The sequence below is a fragment of the Sminthopsis crassicaudata genome, chromosome 4 (assembly GCF_048593235.1).
Source record: "Sminthopsis crassicaudata isolate SCR6 chromosome 4, ASM4859323v1, whole genome shotgun sequence".
Lineage (NCBI taxonomy): Eukaryota > Metazoa > Chordata > Mammalia > Dasyuromorphia > Dasyuridae > Sminthopsis > Sminthopsis crassicaudata.
In genome coordinates this window covers 245,496,909-245,514,049 of record NC_133620.1, presented here as the reverse complement: position 1 = coordinate 245,514,049, position 17,141 = coordinate 245,496,909, and the positions used below count along the sequence as shown (strand labels likewise).

The 17,141-nt window shown below is 31.7% G+C and overlaps 1 protein-coding gene across 2 annotated transcripts in view; it reads right to left on the bottom strand.

The window, feature by feature from the left end:
* The window catches only part of LMBRD1 (LMBR1 domain containing 1), a 275,804-nt gene that overhangs the window by 85,347 nt on the left and 173,316 nt on the right, over positions 1–17,141 (bottom strand). For both annotated transcript variants that reach the window (XM_074310578.1, XM_074310577.1), the window contains exons 12-14: positions 15,770–15,874; positions 14,139–14,288; positions 8,068–8,146 (exon numbers count right to left, since the gene is read on the bottom strand). In XM_074310578.1, coding sequence (XP_074166679.1) covers positions 8,068–8,146; positions 14,139–14,288; positions 15,770–15,874 — 334 coding nt within the window. The remainder of the gene's footprint in view (positions 1–8,067; positions 8,147–14,138; positions 14,289–15,769; positions 15,875–17,141) is intronic.

The window sequence follows — 17,141 nt, the reverse complement described above, 5'->3', positions numbered from 1 at the left end:
GAAAAATATATTTATATATTATATTTTACTACTGAAAAAACTGGTTTTGGAGATATATCAATATTATCAAACTGTTATTATTTATTTATTTGCAAAGGAAGAATTGTATTCGGAAGGTAAAAATAATCTGGGAAGAAAAACAAACAAACAAATAAACAAACAAACAAAAAAAAAAACAAAAAGAAATGTTCAGAGTTTACACTCATTAACCAGTGTTCCTTTCCTGGGTGTAGCTGATTCTGTCCATCATTGATCAATTGGAATTGGATTAGCTCTTCTCTATGTTGAAGATATCCACTTCCATCAGAATACATCCTCATACAGTATCATTGTTGAAGTGTATAATGATCTCCTAGTTCTGCTGGTTTCACTCAGCATCAGTTGATGCAAGTCTCTCCAAGCCTCTCTGTATTCCTGCAGTTGGTCATTTCTTACAGAACAATAATATTCCATAACATTCATATATCATAATTTACCCATTCTCCAATTGATGGACATTCATTCATTTTCCAGTTTCTAGCCACTATGAAAAAGACTGCCACAAACATTTTGGCACATACAGGTCCCTTTCCCTTCTTTAGTATTTCCTTGAGATATAAGCCCAGTAGTAGCACTGCTGGGTCAAAGGGTATGCACATTTTGATAACTTTTTGGGCATAATTCCAGATTGCTCTCCAGAATGGTTGGATTCTTTCACAACTCTACCAACAATGCATCAGTGTCCCAGTTTTCCCACAGCCCCTCCAACATTCATCATTATTTGTTCCTGTCATCTTAGCCAATCTGACAGGTGTGTAGTGGTATCTCAGAGTTGTCTTAATTTGCATTTCTCTGATCAATAGTGATTTGGAACACTCTTTCATATGAGTGGAAATAGTTTTAATTTCATCATCTGAAAATTGTCTGTTCATATCCTTTGACCATTTATCAATTGGAGGATGGCTTGATTTCTTATAAATTAAAGTCAATTCTCCATATATTTTGGAAATGAAACCTTTATCAGAACCTTTAACTGTAAAAATGTTTTCCCAATTTGTTACTTCCCTTCTAATCTTGCTTGCATTAGTTTTGTTTGTGCAGAAACTTTTTAATTTGATGTAATCAAAATTTTCTATTTTGTGATCAATAACGACCTCTAGTTCTCCTTTGGACACAAATTCCTTCCTCCTCTCCACAAGTCTGAGAGGTAGACTATTCTATGTTCCTCTAATTTATTTATGATTTCGTTCTTTATGCCTAAATCTTGGACCCATTTTGATCTTATCTTAGTATGTGGTGTTAAATGTGGGTCCATGCCTAGTTTCAGCCATTATCAAACTGTTATTACTCTTTAACTTAATTACACTATTTTAAGATCTATAACCCAAAGAATTTTTTTAATTAGGAAAAAGACCTACATGTACAAAAATATTTATAGCAGCCCTTTTGTGGGAGTCAAAAAAATATAAGTTAAAGTATTGTCCTCCTAATGTAGAAGGACTAAAAAAAATTGTAGTACATGAATGAAATGGACAATTTTTTTATGTGTTTTTTTCCCCATGTCTTTTATGAACTACACCAAATTTAAGAAATGAACTGAAATTCTTATGACACAAACAGAACCAGAAAATTTGTTTGATTGTTTTTTAATTTGTTTAAAAAGAAAGGTAAATTATAGAAAGGACATATTAAATAATGCTTGTTTCTTTAAAAATAAGCAAAAAACTTAAATGAATACTAACCAAGAGAATTTTATGCAGAGACACATAATATAGGCAATATTGCCTTTTAAAAAATGCCAACCTAATCTGCTATTTACAAAAATGAAGTTTAAGTGCAATATGCAATTTAAATTAACTTCTCTATTAGAATACTTTAGAATTACTATTTTGGAACCTAAAATATCACAAAAATCTTACAGTTCAATAATAATTTCAATTAATCTAGTACATTTCTACTGGCTAAAGGCAACCTTTTGATGTAAACCTATTATCATTTATAGTTATCTCTAAAACTCACTTCACACTAAAGAAAACAACAGTCTTAACTACTTTTAGAAATTTTGTTGCCATAACATATTTCCACTGAGGTTATTCATTAGCAAAAGAAAATTCAATTTAAGTATTTATGAATTTCGTTTTCTGGAGAATGGCCGTTTCCTATACTTATAAAATTAATATAAGAAAGGTATGTGTCATATATGTACACATACATATATAAAAATATTTCATACACATTAGACCATTAAAAACTGAATAGGTTTAATCTATATTATCTAATTTGGTGCTTCTAGTTACCATCTAACAATAATCTGTCTTTTTATACCTCTACTTCCTCTCCAACAGAATCTGAGACAAAGTCCATCTTGATAGTTGTTTTTCACATTTCTTCTCTTTTCTGATTTTTATAAATATTTACTTAAGGGTATTCCTAGGGTACAGACAATCTGTGGCACTTAATCTGAGTCTTAAATTGTATTACTTAAATCTCTTCTCATGCTTTCTTTTTTCTTCTACCCAGAGTCATTAGTTGAATCCCTCAATTCTTAGCATTGTACTGACAGCAGTTTAAATATGTTTGGACACACTTTGGCAAATTCCTATGTTTACAGGTGGCCTTTAGAGTTAAAGCTGAAAAGCATTAATCTAATAGACAAAGCATGGCAAAATAATGTATTAGATTGAAATTTTCTGAGCTAATGAATGACCTCAATGGAAAGATGTTATACCAAAATATTTTCAAAAGAAAATGTGAAACCAAAAAAGTTATAAAGAAAAAAGTAAGCATTTCAAAGGATTTTATTTTAACAACTAATCCATTTCTTTTTCAAGAATATGTGTGTTTTCAATGTCTGTAAATCTGAAAATTACATTCAAGTTCACTAACCTTATTAATTTGCAAATCCTAAAATTTATAATCCTATGATCATTCAACTAATTCTCATGTGTTATTATCTCAAAATCATCCAATATTCCTAGAAAGAAATATCATATCCTTGATCTTGTCATCACCCACACATATTCTACTATGATATTAATGAACTCTAAAATTCCTTAGCTTAATCACAATCTGTTGTCATTACATGTCTCCTCTATATTACAACCTCAAATCCTCTTATTCTTTTTTTTCCCTTTTGGCCTTCATATAGACCAGTAATTTTAAAATTGTTTCTTCTGGATCTATTTTCCAAGTCAGCTGTCCTTTCAATGAGTATTTTACATTTTCTTCCATTTTTTTCATTCTTCTTAGTTTGTTTGACTGATTCTTATTGTATGATAGAATCATTAACTTTTATTTCCCCTGTAATAGTTTATAACATGTGATTTTCTTCAGTTAGCTTTTGTATCTCTTTTTCCATTTGCTTAATTTTACTTTTGAAGGGGTGTTTTCTTCGGTGTATTTTTTTCTTTTCTTTTGTCCAACTGTTATTTTGTTTTCTTCAGTTCATTTTTTTCCTTCCTTTTCCAAGCCATTGACTCTCTTCTGCATAACTCTCATTTCCTTTTTCATTTTTTTCATCTACCGCTTTTATTTGCCTTTTAGAGCATTTCCAAGAAGCCTCTTTGGGCTTGAGACAAATTTATATCACTCTTTGAGACTTCTTCTGTGAACATTTTTTTCCTTGTCTGAGTTGGTGTTTTATTCTGCCATGTCACTATAGTAGCTTACTATAGTCAAGGTTCTTTTCTGTTTCTTGCTCATTTTCTTTTCTTTTGCTATTTCCCCCCCCTCCCCGCCCCCCTTTTTTAAACTTTTATGTTTAAGCTCTGCTCTTGGTGTATATGGGGTACTGTACCAAGTTTCCTGTGCAGCTCTGAGCCTTGGCTTTGAGCACAGGGGTATCTTCTGTTTGCAAGAAGTAGCTTTGCCTGCTCTGTTCAGGAAACAGCCTGGTTACCTTCTGAGTTACAATTGGAAACTAACTCACTGATCTGCTCCTTTACTCAGCCAACACTGAGGGTTTCAATTGATAATTTACTGTAATTAATACCCAGCATTCCCAGCCTGACTGTCTGAGCTAGGCTAAATACCCCTTTCAAATCAGTGAAACTGTCCTTTCTTAAAATTTTTTCAGTCTATCAGCTGGAGAGTGGTTTAATCCCATCAGATTCTATTCAGAGGCTTGGTTTCCTGTGGTTTTGGAAGGAAACTGGGAGAGCTCAAGCAGCTTCCTGACTTTACTCCGCCATCTCGGCTCCACCCCCAAAAGTCCCCAAATTCTATTCTTCATTGTCACCTCATCCTCCAATTCCAATTCCTTTTCAGTTCTTTTCCAAGTCATTACTCCTGCCTATCTTTTTCTCCCCTCTTCAACTTGACGCCTTTGTGCACCAAATCACTAAATCAAGCTGACTGGACCCATTACAAATTTGTTAAATAATCTCAATTGAGATGCCACTGAAGCAACACAGTCTTTTTTATGACACAGTGGACAGAGCCCTGGGCTTGTAAAATTCATTTTCCTGAATTTAAATCTAGCCTCAGAAATTTACTAGTTGTGTGATCCTGGGCAAGTCATTCAATCTAATTTGCCTCTGTTACTCATCTGTAAAATGAGCTTGAGAAGGAAGTAGCAAATTCACTCCAGTGTCTTTGCCAAAAAAAAAAAAATAAATAAATAAAAATAAAATCAAAATAGGTTCACAGTCAGACATAACTGAAATGGCACAACAACCACAAAATAACTCACTATTACACTTACCAAAGAGCCTTTTTTCCAACCTTTCATTCTTTCTCAAACCTCTAAAGATTTCCCTTTTCTCACCCTCTTGACTAAGGACTTTTGAATCATTTTTCCCTGAAAAATACTTAGGCTATTTATTATTCAATGTTCTTTCTTGCTAAGGGTCATTTTACAGAAAAGGAATTAAGACAAACAGGGTTAAATAAATGTCTGAGGCTAGATTTGAACTTAGAAAAGCAAGGCATCTTGATTTCAGGCTGAAAAGTCTCTTCACAGTGCTTCCTAGAAGCCCCTTCTTAATTCCCTAAAGTCTGGTTTCTGACCTCACAATTCATACAGAAATACTCTCCAAAGGAATTAACGGTATCTCAATCGCTAAATCTAATGGCCTTTCTCAATCTGCATTAAACTTAACTTTTATGCAGCCTTTGACACTGTTGCTATCCTTCTTCCCTTTGATATTCTATTCTCTTTACATTTTCAAGACACTACTCTCTTCTGGTTCTTCTCCAAACTGTCTATTCTTTCTCAATTCTCCTTTACTAGCCTACATTCAGGGTCATACCCTCTTACCTGGGGTCTTCCACAGGACTTTGTCCTGCCCTCTTCTCTTTTCCATCTTTTTTATTTCACTTGGTAAAATCAGCTACCATTGATTCAACTGTTATTTCTATGATATTGAGGATTTTTAGCAAATTTACTCATTTAGCTCTAACCTCTAGGTTGATCCCAGGCTAATATATACAACTGTTTATTGGATAGCCCAAACTGTATGTCTTTTAGACATCTTAAACTGAACATTTCCAAAACTGAATTCACTTCTCCTAAGAATCCCTCTCTTCCTAACTTCCTTATTACTGCCAAGGTACCACCAGTCTCCTAGGCAACAAGGCTTGCAATCTAGATCTAATTTTCACCAACCCACTAATCTCATCTCCATAATATCCAATCAATTCCCAAGTCCTATTTATTCTATTTTCATAACATCCCTTACATAGAGTCTCTCACCATCTCTTTCTTTTCTCTGACATGGCTAGCACTCTGGTACAAGATGGAATCACATCACAGTGCCTAACACATTGGAGGCACCTCAAAATCAACTGATACCAGGAATACTGTAATAGATCAAATTGGTCACCCTGCCTAAGATGTTAAATACTATAGGACATCATCTACTTAGATGTTAAATTTATCTTACTATAAAAGTACAAGTGTGACAATGCTACCTCTCACCCTTCATGTCCCATAAAATTCTACAGGCTCCTTACCACCTCTAGGATCAAATAAATATATAATCCTATGTTAATACTCAGAGCCCTAAAATCTCTTGCTCTTCTGGTTTTCTTTCACCACAAACTCTGTAACCCAGTGACGTTGGCCCTCTTGCTTTTCTTCTCACAATATACTTCATCATCTGATTCTGTGGATTTCATTGGCTGTCTTGCATGCCTAGAATGCTCTGCATCTTCATCTCTTCCTCCAGATACTTTAAGTCCAAGTTAAATCCCACTTTCTACAAGAAGTCTTTCCAAATTCCAAGTGATTATAGTGCTTTCATCCATGCTGATTACTTTCAGTTTGTTTCATATATTTTTTGTTTGCAGGTTGTTTTCATGTTGCTTCCCCATGATACCATGAGGTAACTTCTTGAGAGTAAGTAGGGACTGTATTTTAACTTTCCTTGATTCCCAGAACTTAACATAGTACCTGACACATAGCAGATAAGTAATAGAAATCTTGCTGATTTCAATGTTACTACTGGGCTTATATCCCAAAGAGATACTAAAGAAGGGATAGGGTCCTGTATGTGCCAAAATGTTTGTGGCAGCCCTTTTCGTAGTGGCTAGAAACTGAAAAATGAATGGATGCCCACCAATGGTTGGGTAAATAGAGGCATATGAATGTTATGAAATATTATTGTTCTGTAAAAAATGACCAGCAAGATGAATACAGAAAAGCTTGGAAAGACTTACATGAACTGATGCTGAGTGAAATGAGCAGAACCAAGACATCATTATACACTTCAACAACAATACTGTTATGAGGATGTATTCTGATGGAAGTGGATATCTTCGACAAAGAGAAGATCTAATTCAATTCCAATTGATCAATGATGGACAGAATCAGCTACACCCAGAAAAGGAACACTGAGAAATGAGTGTGAACTGTTTGCATTATTGTTTTTCTTCCCAGGTCATTTTTACCTTCTGAATCCAATTCTTCCTGTGCAACAAGAGAACTATTTGGTTCTACACACATATATTATATTTAAGATATACTATAACATAATTAACATGTATAAGACTGCTTGCCATCTAGGGGAGGGGGTGGAGGGAGGGAAGGGGAAAGTTGGAACAGAAGTGAGTGCAAGGGATAATGTTGTAAAAAATTACTCATGCATATGTACTGTCAATAAAAAGTTATAATAAAAAAAAAAAAGGAATCTTGCTGATTTGACTTGGAATAAGGAAGATTTGGGTTCAAATTCTGCCTTAGATAACTTGCTTAGCTATGATTAGGTTAAGTCACATTTCTAAGAGGCTAAGTTTCCTCTTTTGTGAAATAGAGACAATAATGGCATCTGTCTAGCAATTTCACAGGATTATATATATATGTAATATATAACAAGCATTTTACAAACCATAAACATATATATACATATATACATATATATATTTGTGTATATATGAGAACCGTTATCTTTATGATAATCATCAACCTAGTTACCAATGTTTAAATCTGGTTCCCAGAATTTAATGTAACATTCCAATGCTCAACACAAAATAGCAGTACTTTATAAAACCTTGCAAATTTTGAATGTGACCCTTCTATTAATGAAGTTTAGCTTAGACTGCATTAACTTTTGTGGCTGACAAATCATACTGATGATTTTAGTGAGTTTGCAGTCTATTAAAAATCTTAGATCTTTTCTTGATATAATATCATGTTTAGTTATAGTTCACACACACCCATCTATTTTACATCTATCCATATCAAATTTTATTAAGTTAGATTTGGCTCAATGTCTTAACTTGTCAAGACAACCATAATTGTCATGAGACTTAGCCAATCTCACATAGATATAGTAGAGGCTAGAAGTAGGACTGGACAATCAGGTTTTCTATACTCTAATCATTTATACTAAATAGCTACTATACAAGGTTGCCTCTAAATGAGAAAAAATTAAAAATGAGCAGACCAAATTAATGCAGTGCAAATAACATTCTACAAATTGAGTATCTGTTAACCTCAAAAACAAAAGATTGGTATAAAGGCTTTTAATTCAATAGAGAGCCTTAAAACAAACAAACAAACAAAAAAAAAACCAAAAAAAAACTTCTTTGCTATATATTTAGCATAAATTTCTGATGCAAATAATAAAATATTTGACAAAAGTCTCTCACCTTCTGGAGCATCTGCATCACATTTCTTTGGCACAGATAGTGTATGGTTCCCTTTGTGGTCAACATATGTTGCATTGCTCTAGAAAAAAAGAGAAAAAGTAATCATGATACAACTTTTAAAAATGGAATATTATCTTTTTAATGATTTAAACATGTTTCAGTAGAAATGATTTAATCTAAATGTTATATTTCACAGATTTCTTTAATTAAAAAAAAAAGAGAAAAATCACCAAAACCTCTTTTAAAAAAAAGAACTATTGATGGAACAGGAGCTTGAGGAATTCTGACAATAGTACACCTGAAAAGGCAAGGCAACTAGCTCAGTGAATTGAAGAAGACTTGAGTTCAAATCTGGTTTCAGACATTTACTAGGTGTGTGACTGACTTTGACCATGTCAATTAACTTGTTTGCCTTTATCCCCTGGAGAAGAAAATGGAAACCTTATGAAAAGTATTGATATCCTAAAGTCCAGAGCGTCACAAAGAGTGAACAACAGCTGAAGTAGATATACTATGAAATTCTACGAATAAGTCATTTTAACACAACAATATAGTACAATGACATCATATATCACAATACACTGCTTACAATTAGTGTAATATAAATAATGCTTGCATAGTAACCTACTTCAACTTTACAAAGTTTGTCAGGCATCAGCAGGCAAAGACAAAAATATCCTAAGGTAACAATGAACCAATTCAAAGGCACAAAGGTCATGGGCAAATGATAGAGAAAGCCATTTTTTTTTTTTAAATTAAAATTTTTCCTTTTCTAAAATCTCTTGCTGTCAGTTATCTTTATCTTGGCTTGTCCTCTCTCTAACTTTGTTAAGTCAACTAATATATACACCGTGATTTACAAACATTAAAACCCTACATCATTATCAGCTATTTACAAGTCTACTGCAGTAACTTATAATACCTGATCTCTCCTAAAAGGTACCATTCTCCAAAAAGAAACTTTCTTTTCTGATAAAATCTTAACTAGACTTTAAATATTTGAGTCTTTAAGTATTAGTTATAGTGATTCTGATCAAAATAACTTTGATTTACACTAAAGTATGAATATCTGATATGTAAATGAAATGGGGTCTCTGAGGGGGACAGTGAGTAGTTTACAAAAGCTAAGTACATTTCTTTTCTTATGTCCTATTATGTGAAAGAAGGAGCTACTTCCAATTGGTCCCTGGGAAGGAAAAAGTAAAAGAGGTCCAATGAGAGACATTTCATTTCAAATTACACTTTTAGTTCATTTATAATTATTATTTAGAGATACTCCAAATGGGTATTGGCTGAACAAATTACACAGAATATAATAAAATAAAATTGTATCATAAGAAATGACAAAAATGATTGTATCAAGCAAGACTGGAAAGACATATAAATTGAGGGAGAGTAAAACAAGGAGAACCAGAACAATTTATAGTAACATTGCATAAAAAGTTTGAAAGGTTACTAGGCACTTCCATCAACATAATGACCAAGCAAAATTCTAAGGAAAAAGGATGAAGCCAATTATCTACCTCCCCACAAAAAAAGGAGATGGACTCAAAATTATTTTATAGTATATCCTAGGTACAATATATATGTGCAGAATCGAATTTTGTTGTTGTTGTTGCAAAAGAAGGATTGTATTCACAAGGTAAAAATAATATGGGAAGAAAAACAAAACAAAACAAAAAAACAAAAAACAAAAACAAAACAAAAAAAAAAACACAATGCTCTCAGTTTACACTCATTTCCCAGTATTCCTTTTCTGGATGTAGCTGATTCTGTCCATCATTGATCAGTTGGAATTGGATTAGCTCTTCTCTATGTTGAAGATATCCACTTCCATCAGAATACATCCTCATACAGTATCATTGTTGAAGTGTATAATGATCCTCTAGTTCTACTCGTTTCACTCAGCATCAGTTGATATAAGTCTCTCCAAGCCTCTCTGTATTCCTGCAGTTGGTCATTTCTTACAGAACAATAATATTCCATAACATTCATATACCATAATTTACCCATTCTCCAATTGATGGACATTCATTCATTTTCCAGTTTCTAGCCACTATGAAAAGGGCTGCCACAAACATTTTGGCACATACAGGTCCCTTTCCCTTCTTCAGTATTTCCTTGAGATATAAGCCCAGTAGTAGCACTGCTAGGTCAAAGGGTATGCACATTTTGATAACTTTTTGGGCATAATTCCAGATTGCTCTCCAGAATGGTTCGATTCTTTCACAACTCCACCAACAATGCATCAGTGTCCCAGTTTTCCCACAGCCCTTCCACATTCGTCGTTATTTGTTCCTGTCATCTTAGCCAATCTGACAGGTGTGTAGTGGTATCTCAGAGTTGTCTTAATTTGCATTTCTCTGATCAATAGTGATTTGGAACACTCTTTCATATGAATGGAAATAGTTTTAATTTCATCATCTGAAAATTGTCTGTTCATATCCTTTGACCATTTATCAATTGGAGGATGGCTTGATTTTTTATAAATTAAAGTCAATTCTCTGTATATTTTGGAGATGAGGCCTTTATCAGAACCTTTAAATGTAAAAATGTTTTCCCAATTTGTTACTTCCCTTCTAATCTTGTTTGCATTAGTTTTGTTTGTGCAGAAACTTTTTAATTTGGTGTAATCAAAATTTTCTATTTTGTGATCAATAATGGTCTCTAGTTCTCCCTTGGACACAAACTCCTTCCTCCTCCACAAGTCTGAGAGGTAAGCCATCCCATGTTCCTCCAATTAATTTATGATTTCGTTCTTTATGCCTAAATCTTGGACCCATTTTGATCTTATCTTAGTATGTGGTGTTAAATGTGGGTCCATGCCTAGTTTCTGCCATACTAATTTCCAGTTTTCCCAGCAGTTTTTGTCAAATAATGAATTCTTATCCCAAAATTTGGGATCTTTGGGTTTATCAAACACTAGATTGCTATTTTTATTTACTATCTTGCCCTGTGAACCTAACCTATGCCACTGATCAACTAGTCTATTTCTTATAGGCTATACAATTCTGAATGCAGCTAATGTGGAAACTCATTCTATTAGAAAATTAAAATTTGTTACTTTATTGATGAGGGTATTCATACATTGATGAAGATTACAACTTTTGTATATAAGTCTGAGAGAGTCTCAAAAAGATTAAGTAACTCATGATAAGATCAATATTTTAAAGAGTAATAACATAAGGCTTATAAAAATAATGAGAAAAATTCACATCTTGAACTACCACTGGATTGTGTTACCTCCTAAATCTATTCATTATCTTCTTAACTACTACTCATTTCATTTCTTTCCAGTCTCCCACACCAAGAGTCCTATATTTAACTCCTTTCACAATTCTTTGTTACATAGTTCACGGTTCAGCTATATACTCTATCCTTTATTGCCTAATTCTTTTCTATCTTAGCATATAACATTTATTCCTTTACAAACCAAACCTTGGGTTATCCTCACTGTTGGCCTACTTTGCAAAATGTTGTGTCTCAATTTTCCCCTTCTTTCCCCCACCCTCTCTCCTAGATAGCAAGTAATACAATATATGTTAAACATGGTAAAAATATATGTTAAATCCAATATATACATATATATTTACATAATTATCTTGTTGTACAAGAAAAAAAATCAAATTAAGAAAGGGAAAAATGAAAAAGAAAATAAAATGCAAGCAAACAACAATAAAAAGAGTGAAAATGCTCTGTTGTGTTCCACACTCAGTTCTCACAGTCCTCTCTCTGGGTGTAGATGGCTCTCTCCATCACATCATCACTGGAACTAGTCTGAATCATTGTTGAAAGAGCCATGTCCATCAAAACTGATCATTGTATAATCTTGTTGCCATGCACAATGATCTCCTGGTTCTACTCATTTCACTTAGCATCAGTTCACATAAGTCCCTCCAGACCTCTCTGAAATCATCCTACTGATCGTTTCTTATGGAACAATAATATTCCATAACATTCCAATACCATAATTTATTCAGCCATTCTCCAACTGATGGGCCTCCACTTAGTTTCCAGTAAGAATAACTGTTATAGTCTTAGTTGGGTCTTTATTGCTGCATGACTGTCTTTCTATTGTTCTCCAAGGGACTTCCCCTCTCTCTACTCAAGCCTCTGGCTGCTAAACCCATCCCTAGTAGCTAATATGTTTAACATATATTGGATTGCTTGCCATCTAGGAGAAGCAGTGGGGGAAAGGGAAGGAAAAATTTGGAACACAAGGTTTTTCAAGGGTCAATGTTGAAAAATTATCCATGCATACATTTTGAAAATAAAAAAAAAAAAAAAAGGCAACAAAAAACTCTGTAAAATGAAAATTTTCAAAATGAAGGCCTTTATTTCATCTATCTTAATGGGGGAAAATGACAGTGTTCCTGGAAGTATCTAAAGTTACTTCTCCCCTCCCCAAATATATCCAAATGTAAAAAGGCAAAAAAATTAAAAAAAAAATTAAAACAAATCTAAACATGAAGAAGTATATACCATATATTTAAGATTCACATTAACAATGGGGTAGCTTAAAGGAAAGACTGAGCAGAGTTAAGCTAAAAATAGTAATCATGTTATACAAATGAGGGGCAGAGGAAGAATAGACATAGGTATTAGAAGAAGAAGGGCTCATACTTCTGAAAACCTATTCTCATCAGGAATAGGTTCAATAGGCAACACTATATACCATAAACTATATATACCATAAATGGTACAGCATCCTCCAAAACCTATAAAGAAGTAACTAGAGAAAGATGAGCAGACAGGGAAGCAAAGGATGTGGGAAGAAGGGAAGAGAGGGATCCATGGATGGGGGAAGTTAAGTAATAGTAAGGCAAGTTATGGAGCAGAATGAAAGCAAAGAATCAGCAGGTATAAGAAAGCTATATGTATGTGTGTGCATGTCAAGAGGGTGGGATATGTGTGTATGTATGTATATATACATATCTACATATGTATACAGAAATATATCCTTTCTTAACTACAGCTTGCTTGAGAAGGAGAGGGGATGAAAGTGGGAAAAAAGAATAAAGTAAAAAAAGGTGCACAAATGAGAACAAAAGAACAATTTATAAGAAAGTAAAGATGGATATTCATGAATATAATTTCTTCTACTAATATATATACACACATACACACACACTTTCTTGAACTGGTCATTTGTTGTTATATATTTTTAATCCTTTATGATGCTCTTCAGGGCACATGATAATGCTCTTTTTTTGTTTTGTTTTGTATTTCTTTTCTATTTTTCTTATTTTTTAAATAAAAAGAAAATTTAAAAAAATGTATCATCTGAAAAATAAAATAAACAGCATGGCACAACAATAAAAAAAGGAAGTTATTTCAGAAAAAATATTTTGTAAGTACTATATAAGATTAACTGGAAGAGTAAAAAAATAGGAGACACAGGATGTTGAATTGTATTCTCTTTTCCCATTAGTCAGAATAGAATTAGAAGAGGGCCTTCTTCCATGCTATTAGAAAATATATGTAACTGAAAATAGCAGAATAAAGCTCCCTCTGAATCAGCACCTTTGAGGACTAATATAACATTCTCTTAAAGTATTTCCTGTTGGAACTTATTAAACATATAGTCATTCATTAAGAGGTAATATTAGGAGTTTTAATAAAGCTCTGAAATAAAATGCAATAGCCTAGTAGCATGAGATTTATTTAAGAAGGCTTTATAATGAAGTTAGTCCATAATTCTAAAGAGAATTTTATACTATATTATATGAATCTTAATACTATATTATATGAAAAATATAAACATAGTGTTTATACTATCTATAGCATATACTATACTATATAACATTCTGTATTGTAGACTATATATTTATAATATATGGTATACTACCTTTATGCTGTACTATCTATACTATTTATAGTCTATCTATACTAAAAGAATGTGGGGATTAGATAAAAATGAAAATTAAAAAGGGGAGGTCATGAAAATGTTCTAAAATATATATAAAAGGTTATGTGGACTAGATAGTCTCTATGGACTAGATGGTTTCAAATCTAAGATTTTTATATTCTAGCAAAATATAGATGAAGATATATTAATATATAGTGCTCACCTCTATTAAGTATTTTTGGCTTCCATACATAACATACTGGGGGGCAAGACTGTAAATCATATAGCTAGTGTGAAGGACAATCAGCAGAAGTATCATGCAGAGAAATAAGAGTGCTTGGGGTCTGGTTCTACCTCTTCTGATCTTGTATAGCTGGGGGGAAAAATTGTAGCATTAAAACATTAGCAATATTGTTTCAAGTAGAACATTAAACTATTATTCTCTATTAAAGGAAATACTTTTGTAATCAATCTTTTCCAAAATAAAGTCTAAAAGGTCTTAATCATTGCTAGTGGTTATAAAAATCTCTTTCCTCACAGAGCTTTTAGGTTCAACCTAGCTTATTGGTTCATAAAAAATAGTGAATGCAAAAGCTTCTAAATCCAAAATGGCATATATATGTGTGTATATATATATATATATATATATATATATATATATATATATATATATATATATATATATATACACACATATATATGAGATTAATTTTTAAAACCAGCCATCTAGACATTAAAATATTAACAAAGTCAATATTTTTGTATTAACTATAGAGCAGAGATTAAATAATGTCATATTAATGAGCTCTTTTTTCTTCTTTAAAAAATGTAGATACCTATTTCAATATAACTAATTTTATAAGCTTATGTACTTGCTGTATACATTTAAAAATATTATTCTGATAAGTGATCAATAGATTTTAACAGATTACCAAAGGGACGCAAGGCACAAAAAACATTAAGAACTCCTGTTGTAGAGCATATTTGTTTACATGAAGATAATGAGATAACAAAGTATTAAATCAATAAGAATTAACTCATACCATCTGAAATCATTAGGATGATTTCACTATTAAAATTTTAAATATCTGATTATGTGACATATCATATATATATTATAAATTTGTAATATGAAGTAAAATGAAATCCACTGAGTGACAATACCATATTCATGAAATACATTTAAGAAAACTATAAGTAATCTATTATAACAATTGGGTTGTGACAACCTCTGAAATAAGATATTTTTACACTTCTTCCAAAAATGGGTAAACCAACATTAGGAACAAGTGAAATATAAAGCAATCAATTTATTTGTTTCAAATCAGTGGAACTGTTAAAATATGGTCCATTAAATTTGATATCAAATTCATCATGATATTACTGTTTGATTTTTTTTTTTTTTAGTTTTCCATATCTATATTTATATATAAAAAGGCATCAAGGAGGTGAGTTATTAAATTAATTCCTAAGGTTCAAACAACATCTTCATGGGTTTATTTTAAACATTACATTTAATTTGTGTGGATATTTAACATAATAAAGTTGAATAATTTCTCTAGCATAAAATAATATTTGTGTACTGTATAGCTTAGTCTCAAAGCTTTAGATTAAACGCCACTCTTTAAACTTAATTGTATACTGAATGCGAGCACACAAATGTTACAGAGAATTATAAATTCTATAAATTTAAATATCTAATGAAAAACTGATAATTAATCATTTTTTATAACTTTGGTGAAACTTCTCCCTTTATCTTCATAAAACAAATAATATGCCTTGGTATTCGATGTTGCATATATGGGGAGGGCAAACAAAAATGATTTCTGAGTAATATATATTTTTATTACTCACTCTGATCCAAAAGAACCATATGCCAATATTCCGAATTCCCGCCATTGAAGTGAAAATAAAGTACATAATTATGATTGTTATAAGAAGATAATCAAGTGGGAAAACCTGAAACAGAAAAATTCAATTTTAATACAGAAATAAACTGTCAAGAATGCTACAATCTGCACAGAAATAAACTCTGAGAGTGGTACAATAAATTTGCCCAAGATACTTACTCTTAAAAATATGCAAGATATTCAAACTATCAAATTCCAACTAATTCTACTGTTACTATGATCAAATCAGAAGGGAAAATAGATTGTCTAATTAATAATAACTAATTTTAAGTAATGCTTTGAAATAAATTAATAGTTTTAAGTGTCTTATAGCAGAAAAGGTCTCATTCAAAGTAAATGTCAAAGAAAATAAATAATTCTCTTAAGACTTTAATGAACTATTGATATGTTTATGAAACATTCTAGAGAAATAAATATAGATACACAGAAATAATGTCAAAATAACAGACTCTTAAGAAATTAATCAAAATAGAACCTGCATCCAAATTAAAAAAAATCATAATGGGATAAATAAACTCCTTATTAAATTACAAATAGTTATTTCTTGATTAAAATTTCTTATAATGTGAACAATACCAATTGATGTATGTATTTTGGAGTGTTATGCAATGTCACAATTTCCAAATTCTTTTTGACAACACTGTCAACTAGATAAGTGGTTTTTAAACCTGCTAATGATCAACTAAATATACTATCTATATCCATTGAAAATATCTTCAAAAAAATGGTATGCTTTCATTCAGGAAAATGACAGCCACATTAACAAGTTACTAATTTGTAAGGAAAAAGAGAGGTGATTATGACTTATTAAGAAATAGTAATGTCTTGATATGTTGACACTTAAGCAAATTATGCTTATGAAATTTGCATTTTATAAACAAGATTTCATTTGATGAGTAACTGAATTTTCAAATGTTTAGTTCAGTGATTCAATTAGATCTAAGCTTTTAGAATGCATTTATGCTTTTTCATACTAATTCTTCATACTAATTTCAATTAGTAACCATGAAATTATTGGTTATTTCTATTTGAAAGAATTAAAAAGTTTAAAAATGGAGAAATTTTACTAATGTTTAATTACAGTAATATCTTACCTATACTGAGTTTATTAATCTACTATTACTGACATATCCACAACACAGCTAACTAACAACCAGAAGCCAAAAAAAAAAAAAAAAAGTACTTCTAAGCAGTCAAAATAGAAGCAATAGAATCCATATACATCATATTATGAAAACTCAGGCATTTTAATACTGTGAATGCCTAAATCTTTCATTCATTTAAGTCACAAGTACTTTCCTTTGGACAAATTTAGT